The sequence below is a fragment of the Babylonia areolata genome, chromosome 9 (genome assembly GCF_041734735.1).
Source record: "Babylonia areolata isolate BAREFJ2019XMU chromosome 9, ASM4173473v1, whole genome shotgun sequence".
Classification (NCBI taxonomy): domain Eukaryota; kingdom Metazoa; phylum Mollusca; class Gastropoda; order Neogastropoda; family Buccinidae; genus Babylonia; species Babylonia areolata.
Window position 1 is genome coordinate 49,735,774 of NC_134884.1, and position 20,832 is coordinate 49,756,605.

Below are 20,832 nucleotides of genomic sequence, written 5' to 3' on the forward strand. Positions count from 1 at the left end.
TTACAATGTCCACTGGACATCAAGGTCACATCTCTTCACTACTATGGTTACAATGTCCACTGGACACATTCAAAACAAACACACACACACACACACACACACACACACACACACACACTCACCGGCTCCACATCAACAGCAGTCTGGTGTTCCTCAGGTACAGGGTGCATGCCGCCCACACTGCTGATGATGCTGGGGTCTGCCATGTAGAAATGGGGGAACGACACCACCACCGGGATGTGGAAATAGTCCACTGCCACATCACACACACACAAATAGTCCACTGCCACATCACACACACACAAATAGTCCACTGACACATCACACACACAAATAGTCCACTGCCACATCACACACACACATAGTCCACTGCCACATCACACACACAAATAGTCCACTGCCACATCACACACACACACACACACAAATAGTCCACTGCCACATCACACACACACACACACAAATAGTCCACTGCCACATCACACACACACACACACACAAATAGTCCACTGCCACATCACACACACACAAATAGTCCACTGCCACATCACACACACACAAATAGTCCACTGCCACATCACACACACAAATAGTCCACTGCCACATCACACACACACAAATAGTCCACTGCCACATCATACACACACACACACACACAAATAGTCCACTGCCACATCACACACACACACAAATAGTCCACTGCAACATCACACACACACACACAAATAGTCCACTGCCACATCACACACACACACACACAAATAGTCCACTGCCACATCACACACACACACACAAATAGTCCACTGCCACATCACACACACACACAAATAGTCCACTGCCACATCACACACACACACACACAAATAGTCCACTGCCACATCACACACACACAAATAGTCCACTGCCACATCACACACACACAAATAGTCCACTACCACATCAAACACACACACAAATAGTCCACTGCCACATCACACACACACAAATAGTCCACTGCCACATCACACACACACATAGTCCACTGCCACATCACACACACACACACAAATACTCCACTGTCACATCACACACAAATAGTCCACTGCCACATCACACACACATAGTCCACTGCCACATCACACACACACACACACAAATAGTCCACTGCCACATCACACACACACACACAAATAGTCCACTGCCACATCACACACACACAGTCCAATGCCACATCACACACACACAAAGAGTCCACTGCCACATCACACACACACATAGTCTACTGCCACATCACACACACACATAGTCTACTGCCACATCACACACACACGAACAGTCCACTGCCACATCACACACACACAAATAGTCCACTGCCACTTCACACACACACATAGTCCACTGCCATCCACCACACATAGTTTCTATCTGCACATCACACACACACGAAAGTCCACTGCCACATCACACACACACAAAAGTCCATGCCATTCCACACACCAAATACCTCAGATTGCAAGTCCTATGCTTAACCATTGACGTAACCTGCCCCACATCACAAAAGTCCACTTTACCCACCAGTACTAGTTCAATACCACCGGGAACTCAGATCTGACAGTACTATGTAACATCCACATCCCCCCAACATCACACACACACACGTGTGTCACCTATCTGACAGTTACTGATGTTCAACAGCCACACAGTGTGTCACCTATCTGACAGTTACTGATGTTCAACATCCACACAGTGTGTCACCTATCTGACAGTTACTGATGTTCAACAGCCACACAGTGTGTCACCAATCTGACAGTTACTGATGTTCAACAGCCACACAGTGTGTCACCTATCTGACAGTTACCGATGTTGAATAGCCACACAGTGTGTCACCTATCTGACAGTTACTGATGTTGAACATCCACACAGTCCTCACCTATCTGACAGTTACTGATGTTCAACATCAACACAGTGTGTCACCTATCTGACAGTTACTGATGTTGAACATCCACACAGTGTGTCACCAATCTGACAGTTACTGATGTTCAACATCCACACAGTCCTCACCTATCTGACAGTTACTGATGTTCAACATCAACACAGTCTGTCACCTATCTGACAGTTACTGATGTTGAATAGCCACACAGTGTGTCACCTATCTGACAGTTACTGATGTTCAACATCAACACAGTCTGTCACCTATCTGACAGTTACTGATGTTGAATAGCCACACAGTGTGTCACCTATCTGACAGTTACTGATGTTGAACATCCACACAGTCCTCACCTATCTGACAGTTACTGATGTTCAACAGTCACACAGTGTGTCACCTATCTGACAGTTACTGATGTTGAACATCCACACAGTTGTCACCTATCTGACAGTTACTGATGTTCAACAGCCACACAGTGTGTCACCTATCTGACAGTTACTGATGTTCAACATCCACACAGTGTGTCACCTATCTGACAGTTACTGATGTTCAACATCCACACAGTCCTCACCTATCTGACAGTTACTGATGTTCAACATCCACACAGTGTGTCACCTATCTGACAGTTACTGATGTTCAACATCCACACAGTCCTCACCTATCTGACAGTTACTGATGTTCAACATCCACACAGTGTGTCACCTATCTGACAGTTACTGATGTTCAACATCCACACAGTGTGTCACCTATCTGACAGTTACTGATGTTCAACATCCACACAGTGTGTCACCTATCTGACAGTTACTGATGTTCAACATCCACACAGTGTGTCACCTATCTGACAGTTACTGATGTTCAACATCCACACAGTGTGTCACCTATCTGACAGTTACTGATGTTCAACAGCCACACAGTGTGTCACCTATCTGACAGTTACTGATGTTCAACAGCCACACAGTGTGTCACCTATCTGACAGTTACTGATGTTCAACAGCCACACAGTGTGTCACCTATCTGACAGTTACTGATGTTCAACAGCCACACAGTGTGTCACCTATCTGACAGTTACTGATGTTCAACAGCCACACAGTGTGTCACCTATCTGACAGTTACTGATGTTCAACAGCCACACAGTGTGTCACCTATCTGACAGTTACTGATGTTGAACATCCACACAGTGTCTCACCTATCTGACAGTTACTGATGTTCAACATCCACACAGTGTGTCACCTATCTGACAGTTACTGATGTTCAACAGCCACACAGTGTGTCACCTATCTGACAGTTACTGATGTTCAACATCCACACAGTCTGTCACCTATCTGACAGTTACTGATGTTCAACATCCACACAGTGTGTCACCTATCTGACAGTTACTGATGTTCAACATCCACACAGTGTCTCACCTATCTGACAGTTACTGATGTTCAACAGCCACACAGTGTGTCACCTATCTGACAGTTACTGATGTTCAACATCCACACAGTCCTCACCTATCTGACAGTTACTGATGTTCAACATCCACACAGTGTGTCACCTATCTGACAGTTACTGATGTTCAACATCCACACAGTGTGCTCACCTATCTGACAGTTACTGATGTTCAACATCCACACAGTGTGTCACCTATCTGACAGTTACTGATGTTCAACATCCACACAGTGTGTCACCTATCTGACAGTTACTGATGTTCAACATCCACACAGTGTGTCACCTATCTGACAGTTACTGATGTTCAACATCCACACAGTGTGTCACCTATCTGACAGTTACTGATGTTCAACAGCCACACAGTGTGTCACCTATCTGACAGTTACTGATGTTCAACATCCACACAGTGTGTCACCTATCTGACAGTTACTGATGTTCAACATCCACACAGTGTGTCACCTATCTGACAGTTACTGATGTTCAACAGCCACACAGTGTGTCACCTATCTGACAGTTACTGATGTTCAACATCCACACAGTGTGTCACCTATCTGACAGTTACTGATGTTCAACATCCACACAGTGTGTCACCTATCTGACAGTTACTGATGTTCAACATCCACACAGTGTGTCACCTATCTGACAGTTACTGATGTTCAACATCCACACAGTGTGTCACCTATCTGACAGTTACTGATGTTCAACAGTCCACACAGTGCTCACCTATCTGACAGTTACTGATGTTCAACAGCCACACAGTGCTCACCTATCTGACAGTTACTGATGTTCAACATCCACACAGTGTGTCACCTATCTGACAGTTACTGATGTTCAACAGCCACACAGTGTGTCACCTATCTGACAGTTACTGATGTTCAACAGTCCACACAGTGTGTCACCTATCTGACAGTTACTGATGTTCAACAGTCCACACAGTGTGTCACCTATCTGACAGTTACTGATGTTCAACAGCCACACAGTGTGTCACCTATCTGACAGTTACTGATGTTCAACAGCCACACAGTGTGTCACCTATCTGACAGTTACTGATGTTCAACATCCACACAGTGTGTCACCTATCTGACAGTTACTGATGTTCAACATCCACACAGTGTGTCACCTATCTGACAGTTACTGATGTTCAACATCCACACAGTGTGTCACCTATCTGACAGTTACTGATGTTCAACATCCACACAGTGTGTCACCTATCTGACAGTTACTGATGTTCAACATCCACACAGTGTGTCACCTATCTGACAGTTACTGATGTTCAACATCCACACAGTGTGTCACCTATCTGACAGTTACTGATGTTCAACATCCACACAGTGTGTCACCTATCTGACAGTTACTGATGTTCAACAGCCACACAGTCCTCACCTATCTGACAGTTACTGATGTTCAACAGCCACACAGTGCTCACCTATCTGACAGTTACTGATGTTCAACATCCACACAGTGTGTCACCTATCTGACAGTTACTGATGTTCAACATCCACACAGTGTGTCACCTATCTGACAGTTACTGATGTTCAACAGCCACACAGTGTGTCACCTATCTGACAGTTACTGATGTTCAACATCCACACAGTGTGTCACCTATCTGACAGTTACTGATGTTCAACATCCACACAGTGTGTCACCTATCTGACAGTTACTGATGTTCAACATCCACACAGTGTGTCACCTATCTGACAGTTACTGATGTTCAACATCCACACAGTGTGTCACCTATCTGACAGTTACTGATGTTCAACAGCCACACAGTGTGTCACCTATCTGACAGTTACTGATGTTCAACATCCACACAGTGTGTCACCTATCTGACAGTTACTGATGTTCAACAGCCACACAGTCCTCACCTATCTGACAGTTACTGATGTTCAACAGCCACACAGTCGTCACCTATCTGACAGTTACTGATGTTCAACATCCACACAGTGTGTCACCTATCTGACAGTTACTGATGTTCAACATCCACACAGTGTGTCACCTATCTGACAGTTACTGATGTTCAACAGCCACACAGTGTGTCACCTATCTGACAGTTACTGATGTTCAACATCCACACAGTGTGTCACCTATCTGACAGTTACTGATGTTCAACATCCACACAGTGTGTCACCTATCTGACAGTTACTGATGTTCAACATCCACACAGTGTGTCACCTATCTGACAGTTACTGATGTTCAACATCCACACAGTGTGTCACCTATCTGACAGTTACTGATGTTCAACATCCACACAGTGTGTCACCTATCTGACAGTTACTGATGTTCAACAGTCACACAGTCCTCACCTAACTGACAGTTACTGATGTTCAACAGCCACACAGTCCTCACCTATCTGACAGTTACTGATGTTCAACAGCCACACAGTGTGTCACCAATCTGACAGTTACTGATGTTCAACATTCACACAGTGTGTCACCTATCTGACAGTTACTGATGTTCAACAGCCACACAGTGTGTCACCTATCTGACAGTTACTGATGTTCAACATTCACACAGTGTGTCACCTATCTGACAGTTACTGATGTTCAACAGCCACACAGTGTGTCACCTATCTGACAGTTACTGATGTTCAACATCCACACAGTGTGTCACCTATCTGACAGTTACTGATGTTCAACAGCCACACAGTCCTCACCTATCTGACAGTTACTGATGTTCAACATTCACACAGTGTGTCACCTATCTGACAGTTACTGATGTTCAACATCCACACAGTGTGTCACCTATCTGACAGTTACTGATGTTCAACAGTCACACAGTCCTCACCTAACTGACAGTTACTGATGTTCAACAGCCACACAGTCCTCACCTATCTGACAGTTACTGATGTTCAACAGTCACACAGTCCTCACCTATCTGACAGTTACTGATGTTCAACATTCACACAGTGTGTCACCTATCTGACAGTTACTGATGTTCAACATCCACACAGTGTGTCACCTATCTGACAGTTACTGATGTTCAACATCCACACAGTGTGTCACCTATCTGACAGTTACTGATGTTCAACATCCACACAGTGTGTCACCAATCTGACAGTTACTGATGTTCAACATCCACACAGTATGTCACCTATCTGACAGTTACTGATGTTCAACATCCACACAGTGTGTCACCAATCTGACAGTTACTGATGTTCAACATCCACACAGTGTGTCACCAATCTGACAGTTACTGATGTTCAACATCCACACAGTGTGTCACCAATCTGACAGTTACTGATGTTCAACATCCACACAGTGTGTCACCAATCTGACAGTTACTGATGTTCAACATCCACACAGTGTGTCACCTATCTGACAGTTACTGATGTTCAACATCCACACAGTGTGTCACCTATCTGACAGTTACTGATGTTCAACATCCACACAGTGTGTCACCAATCTGACAGTTACTGATGTTCAACAGCCACACAGTGTGTCACCTATCTGACAGTTACTGATGTTCAACAGCCACACAGTGTGTCACCTATCTGACAGTTACTGATGTTCAACATCCACACAGTGTGTCACCAATCTGACAGTTACTGATGTTCAACATCCACACAGTGTCTCACCTATCTGACAGTTACTGATGTTCAACATCCACACAGTGTCTCACCAATCTGACAGTTACTGATGTTCAACAGCCACACAGTGTGTCACCTATCTGACAGTTACTGATGTTCAACAGCCACACAGTGTGTCACCTATCTGACAGTTACTGATGTTCAACAGCCACACAGTGTGTCACCTATCTGACAGTTACTGATGTTCAACATCCACACAGTGTGTCACCTATCTGACAGTTACTGATGTTCAACAGTCACACAGTGTGTCACTGTCACATGTCAGTGTTTTTGCACGCGGCGGCGAGTGTGTGCAACTCAGTGACACAGCGAGACTGATACAAACACATACATACTGTCACTTAAGAAAGGAGAGTGTTACATGTCAGAGTATGTCGGCAAGTTGGGAAAAGGTCAGATGGAAGATCTGATAATTGAGTTCTACATAGGGGTGTCAGGTAGATTCGGATCTATAATTGTAGTGTGGAACCATGTTTGTTGTGTGTTTCCGTCTCCCCTGCTGGGAGAGTTCATTGTGAGGGGACTTGCGGGAAGGGCTTCCGGTTTTAAACTTCGAGGCAGAAGGACACTTCTCTTCCTTGGATCGCGGGAGTCCAAAGCTTGTGTTGCCAGTCAGAGGCATCGGTTTCTTTTTTATTGTTGGATTTAGTGCTGTAAAAGTTGGTTTCATGTTGATTTGTTGCTGGAGATTCTTGTGGGTTTTGTGCTGTACTGGAGTGATTTTGCTGTCGTGCGAAGTGCCTTGTTATCGAACAGGACTTTGTTGTTTTTTTTTAGTTCGGGAGTTCGTCATTTATATTTATAGTACAAGCCATCCAGGGATTGCCTGAAGATCTTGAGTTAAGCGGAGTGCTAATCTCATATTATTGTTGACTGGTCTAGAGTGGGCCAAGTCAGGAGACTGCAGGATCAATGTAGTCGAAATTCTTTCTTCTGGAGTGTTAGATCCAGGATGTAGTCGACTGTGAGTTTCCCAGTACAAGTTCTGGTTGCTGGAGTGCGGGTCGACAGGTTACTGGTTTTGGAGCCAGTTCAGTTGCTGACGGTTGAAGTCGTGATTTCTGCTGAGTCCAGTAGTGGATCTGTAGATAATCTCACCAGACAGCCTGATGTGTGTGACTGTTCGGCGGTCTGATCTGATAACCTGGCGTGACTGGCTGGTGGGCGGACTGTGTTGACGCTACTTATGGACAACCAGGGACGACGTGGGAGGCTGTTTCGCTGACTGGAGAGGAGGACCTGCATGTGTACTTCACTCCGACAACTGTGCGCCGCATCGTGAAGATGAGTCATTAGATTTTACCCCCCCGGACATTAACACTTACCTGGTCGGCAATGATGAGTGCGGCCGCGAGTCGCTAGACTTTTATTTGTTTTATGAATGTTGGGGAAAAAGGGGAGGGTTAAAAGAAAGGAAACGATTCAATAAATGTTCTAAAGATTGAAATTTGGTGTGGTCACCCTTTTTTGAAAGTTGTTGGTATAAATGTTGTCTTGTTACACGTTTTCATTTAGTACCGGATAAGTAAAATTAATACAGGTTAAGTAAACCACCCCTAAAATTGTTAGGACAATTTTGCATAAGCTCTTTTGTATAAACCAATACCCCTAGACTACTATTGTATTAAAAGAGTTTGTGACAGTCACCTATCTGACAGTTACTGATGTTGAACATCCACACAGTCCTCACCTATCTGACAGTTACTGATGTTCAACAGCCACACAGTCCTCACCTATCTGACAGTTACTGATGTTCAACAGCCACACAGTCCTCACCTATCTGACAGTTACTGATGTTCAACATCCACACAGTGTGTCACCTATCTGACAGTTACTGATGTTCAACAGCCACACAGTGTGTCACCTATCTGACAGTTACTGATGTTCAACATCCACACAGTGTGTCACCTATCTGACAGTTACTGATGTTCAACATCCACACAGTGTGTCACCTATCTGACAGTTACTGATGTTCAACATCCACACAGTGTGTCACCTATCTGACAGTTACTGATGTTCAACAGCCACACAGTGTGTCACCAATCTGACAGTTACTGATGTTGAACATCCACACAGTCCTCACCTATCTGACAGTTACTGATGTTCAACAGCCACACAGTGTGTCACCTATCTGACAGTTACTGATGTTCAACATCCACACAGTGTGTCACCAATCTGACAGTTACTGATGTTCAACATCCACACAGTCCTCACCTATCTGACAGTTACTGATGTTCAACAGCCACACAGTGTGTCACCTATCTGACAGTTACTGATGTTCAACATCCACACAGTGTGTCACCAATCTTACAGTTACTGATGTTCAACATCCACACAGTCCTCACCTATCAGACAGTTACTGATGTTCAACAGCCACACAGTGTGTCACCTATCTGACAGTTACTGATGTTCAACAGCCACACAGTCCTCACCAATCTGACAGTTACTGATGTTCAACATCCACACAGTCCTCACCTATCTGACAGTTACTGATGTTCAACAGCCACACAGTGTGTCACCTATCTGACAGTTACTGATGTTCAACATCCACACAGTGTGTCACCAATCTGACAGTTACTGATGTTCAACAGCCACACAGTCCTCACCAATCTGACAGTTACTGATGTTCAACAGCCACACAGTGTGTCACCTATCTGACAGTTACTGATGTTCAACAGCCACACAGTGTGTCACCTATCTGACAGTTACTGATGTTCAACAGCCACACAGTCCTCACCAATCTGACAGTTACTGATGTTCAACAGCCACACAGTGTGTCACCTATCTGACAGTTACTGATGTTCAACATCCACACAGTGTGTCACCTATCTGACAGTTACTGATGTTCAACATCCACACAGTGTGTCACCTATCTTACAGTTACTGATGTTCAACAGCCACACAGTGTGTCACCTATCTGACAGTTACTGATGTTCAACATCCACACAGTGTGTCACCTATCTGACAGTTACTGATGTTCAACAGCCACACAGTATGTCACCTATCTTACAGTTACTGATGTTCAACAGCCACATAGTCCTCTCCTATCTGACAGTTACTGATGTTCAACAGTCACACAGTGTGTCACCTATCTGACAGTTACTGATGTTCAACAGCCACACAGTGTGTCACCAATCTGACAGTTACTGATGTTCAACAGCCACACAGTGTGTCACCAATCTGACAGTTACTGATGTTCAACAGCCACACAGTCCTCACCAATCTGACAGTTACTGATGTTCAACAGCCCACTAGGTAGACAGCTGTTATTTCCCGGTGTGCAGAAGCCGATGTTGTCAGGGTTGGCAGTGTAGTTGGCCAGCTCCTCTGCAGTGCCCACATAGCGCCGCAAGCTGATGCTCTGTTTGGCTGTCACATCCTTCTGGTAGGCTCCATACACTGACCTGACACCAGCACACACACTGCTCACACACCTGCTATTTCTTCACCTGTCACACACCTGTCATTTCTCCACCTATCACACACCTGTCATTTCTTCACCTGTCTCACACCTGTCATTTCTCCACGTGTCACACACCTGTCATTTCTTCACCTGTCACACACCTGTCATTTCTTCACGCTTGTCACACACCTGGCATTTCTCTACCTATCACACACCTGTCATTTCTTCACCTGTCACACACCTGTCATTTCTTCACCTGTCACACACCTTTCACCTATCACACAAGTGTCATTTCTTCACCTGTCACACACCTGTCATTTCTCCACCTATCACACACCTGTCATTTCTTCACCTATTACACACCTGTCATTTCTCCACCTATCACACACCTGTCATTTCTTCACCTATCTCACACCTGTCATTTCTTCACCTGTCACACACCTGGCATTTCTTCACCTATCACACACCTGTCATTTCTTCACCTATTACACACCTGTCATTTCTCCACCTATCACACACCTGGCATTTCTTCACCTATCTCACACCTGTCATTTCTCCACCTGTCACACACCTGTCATTTCTCCACCTATCACACACCTGTCATTTCTCCACCTATTACACACCTGTCATTTCTCCACCTATCACACACCTGTCATTTCTTCACCTGTCTCACACCTGTCATTTCTCCACCTGTCACACACCTGTCATTTCTTCACCTGTCACACACCTGTCATTTCTTCACCTGTCACACACCTGGCATTTCTTCACGCTTGTCACACACCTGGCATTTCTCCACCTATCACACACCTGTCATTTCTTCACCTGTCACACACCTGTCATTTCTTCACCTGTCACACACCTTTCACCTATCACACACGTGTCATTTCTTCACCTGTCACACACCTGTCATTTCTCCACCTATCACACACCTGTCATTTCTTCACCTATTACACACCTGTCATTTCTCCACCTATCACACACCTGGCATTTCTTCACCTATCTCACACCTGTCATTTCTTCACCTGTCACACACCTGGCATTTCTTCACCTATCACACACCTGTCATTTCTTCACCTATTACACACCTGTCATTTCTCCACCTATCACACACCTGGCATTTCTTCATCTATCTCACACCTGTCATTTCTCCACCTGTCACACACCTGTCATTTCTCCACCTATCACACACCTGTCATTTCTTCACCTATTACACACCTGTCATTTCTCCACCTATCACACACCTGGCATTTCTTCACCTATCTCACACCTGTCATTTCTTCCCTGGTAACACCGAAATGCCAAAGATGTCTTTGCAAAAGGTCTATTGGGTAAATGCAATAGGTAGGTAGGCCTAATTGTGAATGATCCAGTCAACATGACCAGTTCAATGTGTATTGTACAGATAACAAGTTGTATGATCATCAAATGTAGCTCGGTTTTTGAAGGCTTTCTCCGATCATCTGCACCAGGACAAGTTTATCTACTCCTTCTTTTCAATGTTTTTTTTAATGGTTGAAATAACAGGGGTACCTGAGAGTAAATGTGAATGTGCAAGTCTAACTGCGAAGGTTTGGCTTAGGTGCATGTGTGCAATTAAAACAGAAGCAGGTCCTGAACTCATTTGACACAACATATTAATGGAATACTGTACCAGACTGTTGTACTGTTGGTTTTGATCACACCTACACACACACACACACACACACACAAAGACACATTTAAACACACTCCCCCACACCCCACACTAACCCACCCTTTTGAGAAGGCTCAGTAACTTTGCAGCATCGCACACAAATACTCCCATGTCAAAATACCCTATGGTCTGATTGCCAACGACACTTTTGGAAATTCCTGTCGAAACTGATATTCTGATCTGTCACCAAAATGCTTTCTTAAATTTTCCCAGCACTGGTCATGCACAATTCATTCAAACAACAGGGTAGGTAGGCCTATCAGTATCAGTATCAGTAGCTCAAGGAGGCGTCACTGCGTTTGGTCAAATCCATATACACTACACCACATCTGCCAAGCAGATGCCTGACCAGCAGCATAACCCAATGGTGAATGATCCAGTCGAAGTGACCAGCTCAACATGTGTATCGTACAGACAACAGCTTTCTCCAATTGGCTGCACTTGCAGTAGGAAAATTCATCAATTCCTTTTCAATGTTTTTTTCAACAGTTGAAATAGCAGGGGTGCCTGAGGGTAAATGCGAACAGGCAAGTCTGATTGCAAACGATAGGTTTGGGTACATGTGTACAAAGAAAACAGAAGCAGGCCTTCAACTCATTAGACATATTATTGGAACATCGCACCGGACTGTTGTATTATTAGTTTTGATCACATGTGCACACACACACACATTTCAACACATACACCCCACATACTTTTCACAGCCATTAGTAATGTGCAGCATCATTCGCAAACAGACTCACATAAAATATCTGATGGTTTAACTCACTCCATGACAAGAGTTTTTCCCCTTGCGAATCCCAGAAAACCCTGGGTTTGTATAGGATGGGAAAAAAATTCTCAAAAAAAATAATAAACACCCAAGCAGTTGAAATTTAGTATGTGTATTCAGTGAATGTTGTTACATATTTGTGCATAAAATTAAATTATTTACTCACCATCTTGTTGTTGATCATGATATCCATTTTTTGTGTATTTCGTAGCATTTTTGCACCCATCAGAAAGGTATACCAAGTGTCCTTGAACAGCTTACAAATGTTCCACATCACATCCTAACACTATTTGAGGAACTGAAGACCTAGTACATGCAATGAAGTATGAACAGATGGTGGAGAAAGTTGAAATCCACGCACACAAAAAAAATATTGTCTCTACATAAAAAAAGGAGTTCACTGTACACAAAAACCTGATGTATTATCACTGACAATAGTCTTGTCTGGAGTGAAAAAAGCTCATGGCAGGTGATGTTGAGTCCTGGGCACAGCTTCACACACAGTGGAACTCCACATTTTGGACACCAGTTGGCAGTTTGGTGTCTTGGTGTGTTGTGGCGCTTGAACAGGTCTTCACAGACCTTGCACTTGCAGTAGCTGGTCACTCATATCCACTCCAGCCATGTTGGTGATGTAGTCTTGTACTGCAGCTGGCTTCTGTCTTTCAGGACGGTGTCGTGTTGTCACACTGACCATGGTAGTTGGCAGCATGACTGTTGTCAGCACATGAACTGGCTTTTTGTCCTGCCACTTCAGCACAGCAACATGACCTGCAACCACACACACACACAAATGATCATGCAGGTCTGACTCTTTCTTCTTATTGTTGTTTAAATTATTTGTTTGCTTATTCCCTTGTTTATTCTAAATATTTATGTGAATGGAAGCATAATGTGGTAATTTTTTTTTACATGTAGTCAAAGAAAACCACCTTAGATTTTTTTTGGATTTTTTTTACAATATTACAAACAATAATGACAGTATCATCAGTATTAGTACTATTACTGTCATTTCTGTAGCACCTTGTTCTACAAATAAACTCCATGTTATTGTAAAACAGAAAATAAGTAAACATATGCATGCAATCACACACACACACACACACACACACACACACACACACACACACACAGAGTTGTACACCTGAGCATGTGACATTGTTTTCTTTCGCACACACACACGCGCGAGTGTGTGCGCACACACACACACACACGCGCGCGCATGTGCACACACACACACACACACACATATATATAATTCATACACGCTCACCATTTTCAGTCCAGTCACTGGTAAAAACACCAGCAAAGTCGTCACGTTTCCTCAGTGATTTCATTGTCAGTGTCGGTCAGCTGGCACATGGTCAGGACTCGCTTTCCTCTCCACTGCAAACACCCTCTTCAGCGGCCGAATCTATTTCTAATTCATCGGAATATGGTTCAAAATCACTGTCCGACGAATCAACATTATCTCCTTCAACATCGGAGCCTTCAGTTTGGATGATTTCCAAAGTAGCTTCAACGCTGTGTTGCGTTTGACCTCTCCTACCGTGTCGAACACTTCGACGCGACGCCATCTTGTCAAACAACTTGCAGAGCTGACCGAGGGTATGCTTTGTTGTCGTCTGCTAACGAGCGTGTCACTTCACACATGCAGTGTGTGTGAATGAAAAGTTGGCCGGAGATAACTTAAGAATCAGTTCTGCTTTTGATTTTCATATCCGACACGTCAATCCAACAGCGCGACTTTTCAAAATCCAAATCCTCATATGCGGACATCGGCATCCAACGCTTTGTCCGACGACATCCGCATATGCGGACAATGGCAGCGAGTGAGTTAACTACAAACAACACTGTCTGGGAGATTCCTGTCAAAACTGACCTGAGCTGTCACCAACATGATTTCTTAAATTCTCACAGCACTGGTAGTGCACAATTTATTCAACATATCCAATCAAATCAGCAACTGTGTTAAAGTTCACGTCCTACTACTTGCTTTCCTTGGTTTTAGGATTTTGAGAGCATGTTTGTGAACTTGGTGGGCAGTGGTACATGAAGAAAGAGCATGGAAATAGCCGGAGATAGCTGATGTTTGACTTGTTCTTGGAAACGGATATTCATTAAAGGTATCCGAGCGTGGTTGAAGCAGACGTCAAATTGTCTAATGTGTGTGGTGAGAACACTTCCAAGTGGGGCGGTACACGAAGCGTTGGCAATTTGGCATACCGACCCCACACATCAGTCACATAATGTGTCACATTCCGCTGTATGCTAAACAGGTCTTTGCCAAAGGTCTATGGGAAATGCAACCTACCTGCAAATGTCAGATGAGAACATGGGCAACGTGGGAGAATCCTGCTCAAATGGTGGAGATATTGTTCCATCTGTGGAGAGCAGGAAATAAACAACTCATCCAAAATGATCATGTATATTATTATAAATGCAATGCATACATCTGTGAGGGAGGGGGGGTGGGGTGTGTGTGTGTGTGTGTGTGTGTGTGTGTGTGTGTGTGTGTGTGAGTGCATGTGCGTGTGTGTGTAAGAGTGTAGGTTTGTGAGTATGTATGTATGTGTGTGTGTGTGTGTGTGTGTGTGTGTGTGTGTGTGTGTGTGCGCTGTGTGGTCCTACCTGAGCCCATAGCACATTGTAAAGTGGATAGCCTTGGACTGTGTGGTCCTACCTGAGCCCAAAGCACATTGTAAAGTGGATAGCCTTGGACTGTGTGGTCCTACCTGAGCCCATAGCTGCTATGCCCGACGATGACCAACCCTGATGACATCAAAGAAGATTTCTATGAGGAGCTCAGCCGCACCATTTCAGCAGTAGACAGAAAGGACAGGCTGATCATCCTTGGGGATTTCAATGCCAGCGTCAGCGTGGACTTCTCCTCGTGGCCAAAAGTCCTAGGACAGCACGGCACTGGCAAGTGCACCTCCAACAGACTGCTTTTGCTCTCGCTCTGCATGCAGCATGGACTGACCATCACCAACACCCTCTTCCAACAAGTGGACAAGTACAAGAACACATGGATGCACCCCTGCTCCAAGCAATGGCACATGCTGGACTATGTGATTGTCCGGCAGAGGGACAGGGTGATGTTTCCACTACACGCTGCATGAGAGAAGCAGTCTGTTGGTCGGACCATCGCTTGGTATGCAGCAAGATGAACATCAGACTTGCGCGCAAGCTCCAACCAGCCAGGCAGAAACCCCCTAGGAAGCTGAACACCCACCGCCTCCCTGTCCCCAAGGACATGCTGCAACAGCAAATCCAAGTAGCTCTCCAAGAAATTCCTGCATCGACTGATGTAGAAGAGGTATGGAGCAACTTTAGAGATGCTGTGTACACAGCAGCAGCTGACACACTCGCGGCTTTGTACAGAGGAGCCACAAGACTGGTTTGACGTGAACAACTCTGGAATCTCCAAGCTCCTGAACCACACTGCTAAAAACGGCATCAGGATCACATTTCTGATAAAAGACTGCCATGGAAGGAGAACCTTTTCCTGCAAACCAAGCAACTCGTACAGAAGAGGCTGCGTGAGATGAAGAACACCTGGTGGGAGAGAAAGTCCGAAGAGCTTCAGTCCGCTCTGATGCTCACGAATGAAGACCCTTCCATGATGGTCTCCGAGCTGTGTGTGGGCCGAGAGGTCACAGGATCAACCCCCTGTCTTAGCCTTGGACCAGACCACCCTCGCTGACAGACAAGAAAGACATCCTTGCCCGCTGGGCAGAGCACTTCAACACCCTCCTCAACAGGGATTCATCCATATCTGACGAGGTAATTGCAGCCCTCCCACAGCTACCAGTCAATGACTCGCTAGCTGCCCCTCCCACCAAGGCCGAGACCCAGAAGGTCCTGAAGCTGACAACGCCAGGAAAAGCACCAGGAACGGATGGAATCCAGGCTGACATCCACAAGTATGGTGGCGAGGTGCTGACAGACAAGCTGACCGCCCTGTTCCAGTCTATCTGGGAGAGAGGGGATGTCCCCCAGGATTTCAAGGATGCTTCAATTGTCCACATTTACAAACGGAAGGGAGACAAAACATCCTGCGATAACCACCGTGGAATCTCTCTCCTCTGCATCACCGGCAAGATCTTCGCCCGCATCATACTGAACAGACTGGCTGACCATGTCTCCAACACAGTCATCCCTGAAGCACAGTGTGGCTCCGCTCAGGCAGGGGAACATGTGACATGGTGTTTGCCGTACGCCAGATGCAAGAGAAGTGCCATGAGCAGAACAAGGAGCTCCACATGGTCTTTGTAGATCTGACTAAGGCCTTCGACACGGTGAACCGCTGTGGTCTGTGGAAGGTCCTCCTAAAGTTTGGCTGCCCAGAGAGCCTAATCTAGCTGATTGCGTCATTCCACGATGGCATGCAGGCGAGAGGGTACAGGAAAACTGACGGGCATTTCGGATTTTCCCTGTGGTAAACGGATGAAGCAGGGGGGTTTCCGGGACCCACCTGTTCTCCATTTTCTTCCTGCCAGCTGACTGACCCCTTCCCAAAACTTGACCCGGGGTCTACCTTCATTTTGCCAATGGGAAAAATTTCAATTCCGGGGACTCCAACATCCCCGGGTTTTTTGAGGGACTGTTTTAGAGATTCCCTTTTTTGATGTTTCGTTTGCGCAAATACCCATTTTTAACATCAGTTAAATTTTGGAAGGCTCCCACCTCCCCAAGGGGTTTGGGCTCCCATCCGCCTTAAACAAAACTGATCCATGTACCAACCCGGCCCCACAAAACCAGTGTCTCCCCCCCACCTGCAATTTAAAGATCGAAAACACCCCAAAAAATTTAAATCGAAAGTTTTTTACCCGGGGAGCACCCCATCAGCAACGGACCCTTATGCAAAAAAGGGGCCCATCGCCAAGGGTACTCCCGCCCTTTGGGAATCAACAACAGGCTGTGGAACAACAAGGGCATCAGGCTCAACACCAACATCAAAACCTACAGAGCTGTTGTGCTGACCACCTTTTTTAAAGTGTAAACTGGATGACCCATCACCATCCCCTTCAACAACTTTAGCGTTTTCACCAAAAAAAATCCTGGGATAAAGTGGCAAATAGGGGTTTCCCAAACCCCCAGGGCCTAAAGGGTGGCCTTCCCCATCAAAACCCCGCTATCCCTGCCAATCCCCTGGCCCGGAAAAATTTGTCCCCATACCGACCAAATCCCCAAATGCCTTTTGGCCACTGAGGAACCCAGCGAAAATTGGGAAAAACCGCAACTTTTTAAGGGCACTTAAAACAAACTAAAGCCTGTACATGAAAGCTTTCCCGGGAAAACTGAGCCCCTTACCGCTCTCATGGAGGGTGCTTGCTCTAAGGGGGAAAGGTTTTTTAAAAAAAGGGGAACGCTGGGCCCTTAAAGAAGCGTTTAGTAAGGAACCCGGGGTCAACTTTAAAAATTTTCCCTTGCAACACCGGGGGAAATGCTCCATCCAGAAACCGGGCCCCTTCTCCCCTTAGGACCCCCCAAATACCGACAGATAACCGCCTGCCTACCTCCTTGGGTCCCCACAGGAGACTCCAAACGTTATCCTACCTCCCCTAAAACGTTAAATATAGCCTTGCTGTTGTCCCCTACCTCCAAAAGAAAATTGTAAATTGGTTTGCCCTTTGGGCTGTCTGGGCCAACTGAATCCCAAAACCAATTTTAAAAATGGTACCTTGGGCTTTTGGGGCCTACCTGAGCCCTAAACACATTGTAAAGGGTTTGCCTTGGACTGTCCCGGTCCTACCTTAATCCCAAAAACATTGTAAACGGACACCCCCTTGGGCTGGTTCCTACCTTCCCTAGCACACTGTAAATGGGTTTGCCTTGGACTGTGTGGCCCACCCGACCCCAAAAAAAATTGTTTTAAAAAGGAAGCTTTGGGCTGTGTTCCTTCCTGAGCCCATTTTCAACTGTAAGTGGGTAGCCCTTGGGCTTTTGGGCCTTCCTGAGCCCCTAGCACAATTTTTAAAGTATACCTTTACTGTGTGGTCCACCTGAGCCCATAGCACATGTAAAATATAGCCTTGGGGCTGTTTACCACCTAAGCCCAAAGCACATTGTAAAAATTGGGTAGCCCTTGGGGCGGGGTTGGTTTCCCACCTGACCCATACAAATTGAAATGGATAGCCTTGGGTGTGTGGGCCCAAAACCCGTGCCCATAGCACACGTAAATGGGTAGCCCTTTTGGGCTGTGTGGGCCCCCTAAACCCAAAGCCATTTTTAAAGGGGGATAGCCTTGGGCTGTGTGTCCTACCTGACCCCTTTTTCCCCCGTAAATTTTTTGCCCTTACTGTGTGGGGCCTACTGAGCCATAAACACCCCTTTAAAATTGGGGAGGAGGCGGCCCATTGGTGAAAAAATTCCTTTGTTGGGGCTCAAAACCCCATCCTCCCAGTCCGAAAATCCACCCGTCTAACTTAAAATTTCCATGGTTAAATGGGTTTTTTTTGTGTTAGCACCTTGTTTACAAAACGTTCAAAAAAGTGTGACGCACTACAAAAAAACCCTCACCCCCTAACCATTTTCACTATGTTGTAACTTGTTTAAAATTTTGTTTTGGGGCAAAAACTGTTTTTTTTTTCAAAATTTTTGTGACCCTGACATGAAAACATCCTTCCTAACCATTTTCACAGGGTTTAATTTATGTTTGACCCAAAAATGTTTTAAACTGTGTGTCGCCTGAAAGAACACATCCTTCCCAACTTTTTACATGTTTTTTAAATTAGGGGTTTTACAAAACTGTGTCAACTGTTGGGCTCACTGTATGAAAAAAAATAATTCCTAACCCTTTCACTATGTTTAACTTTTTGTTACAAAACTGGTTTTAAAATGTGTTAAAGCACAACTTAAAAACCCCAAAAACACCCACCGGAACCCCATTTTTACCCTGTTGGCCCAAGGAGGGGTTTCCTTCAGATACTGTAAACAGAAAAAACAGGATCCAATGGGGAATAATGAAAAACAGAAAAAAGACCCTCATCAATGGCAGATAGTAAAAAAAGAAACCAAAACAACAACCCAAAGGCAGATTGCCCGAAAAACAGAAAACAGAAAAACCCAAAGGCGATGCTGAAACACAGAAAACAGACATCCCCTGGAATTTGGTGAAAAAAACAAACAACACAAAGGCAAAATTAAAAAACAGAAAACAGACATCAATGGCCAAAAAAAAACTGAAACACAAAAAAGACATCATCTTATGGTAAACACAAAAACAGAAATTTAAACAATCCAAAAGGTGAAACAGAAAAACAACATCAAAGGCGATCTGAAACACAAAAACAGACTTTAAAAGGCGATGGTGGGAAAAACAGAAAACCCCGACCCCAAGGCCCGATAGTAAAAACGAAAACAACAAACATTCAATGCTAAAAACACCAAAAAAAACTCAATTTGGGAATAAAGAAACCCCAAAAAAAGACATCACCAATGGCAGATAGCTGAAACACAGAAAACCACCCCATTTGGGGATAACTGAAACACAGAAAAAAAACATTCCCAAAGGCAGATTGTGAAAACAAAAAAAGACATCAATTTGGGAGATAATGAAAACCCCCAAAAAAACATCAATGGCAGATACCCGAAAAACCCCAAAAAAAGACATCCTTCAAGCAAAAAAATGAAACACAAAAAAAAAGCCCCTTAACAATAGGTGAAAAAAAAAAACAGACAACTTTAATGGGAAAAGCTAAAAAAACCCGAAAAAAAAACCTCAAAGGGAGATAGTAAACACAAAAACAGAACATCAATGGCGTGGGAAACAAAGAAAAAAAACATCAATGCAGAAAGGGAAAAACAGAAAACAGACATCAATGGCAGATTGGTGAAAAAAACAAAAAAAAAAGGCATCAATGGGAGATCTTTAAAAAACGAAAACAAAATCATCAAGGGAAAGCGGAAAAAACCCCAAAAAAACATCAAAAAAAAAACAAATAACCTTTAAACACAGAAAACAGACATCAATGGCAGATAGGTGAAACACAAAAAAACCTTCCAAACAGATAGGGGAAAAACAAAAAAAGACAAA

General features: G+C 44.7%; 1 protein-coding gene across 1 annotated transcript in view; it reads right to left on the reverse strand.

Annotated features, from left to right (window-relative positions):
* LOC143285665 (lysosome membrane protein 2-like) overlaps positions 1 to 19,685 on the reverse strand; it is a 45,144-nt gene extending 25,459 nt beyond the window's left edge. Inside the window, exons 1-5 of the mRNA XM_076593061.1 lie at positions 19,675 to 19,685; positions 17,624 to 17,712; positions 15,106 to 15,175; positions 10,143 to 10,327; positions 123 to 253 (exon numbers count right to left, since the gene is read on the reverse strand). Of these exons, the coding sequence (XP_076449176.1) occupies positions 123 to 253; positions 10,143 to 10,327; positions 15,106 to 15,175; positions 17,624 to 17,712; positions 19,675 to 19,685 (486 nt within the window). The remainder of the gene's footprint in view (positions 1 to 122; positions 254 to 10,142; positions 10,328 to 15,105; positions 15,176 to 17,623; positions 17,713 to 19,674) is intronic.
* Between the last annotated feature and the right edge of the window lie 1,147 nt (positions 19,686 to 20,832).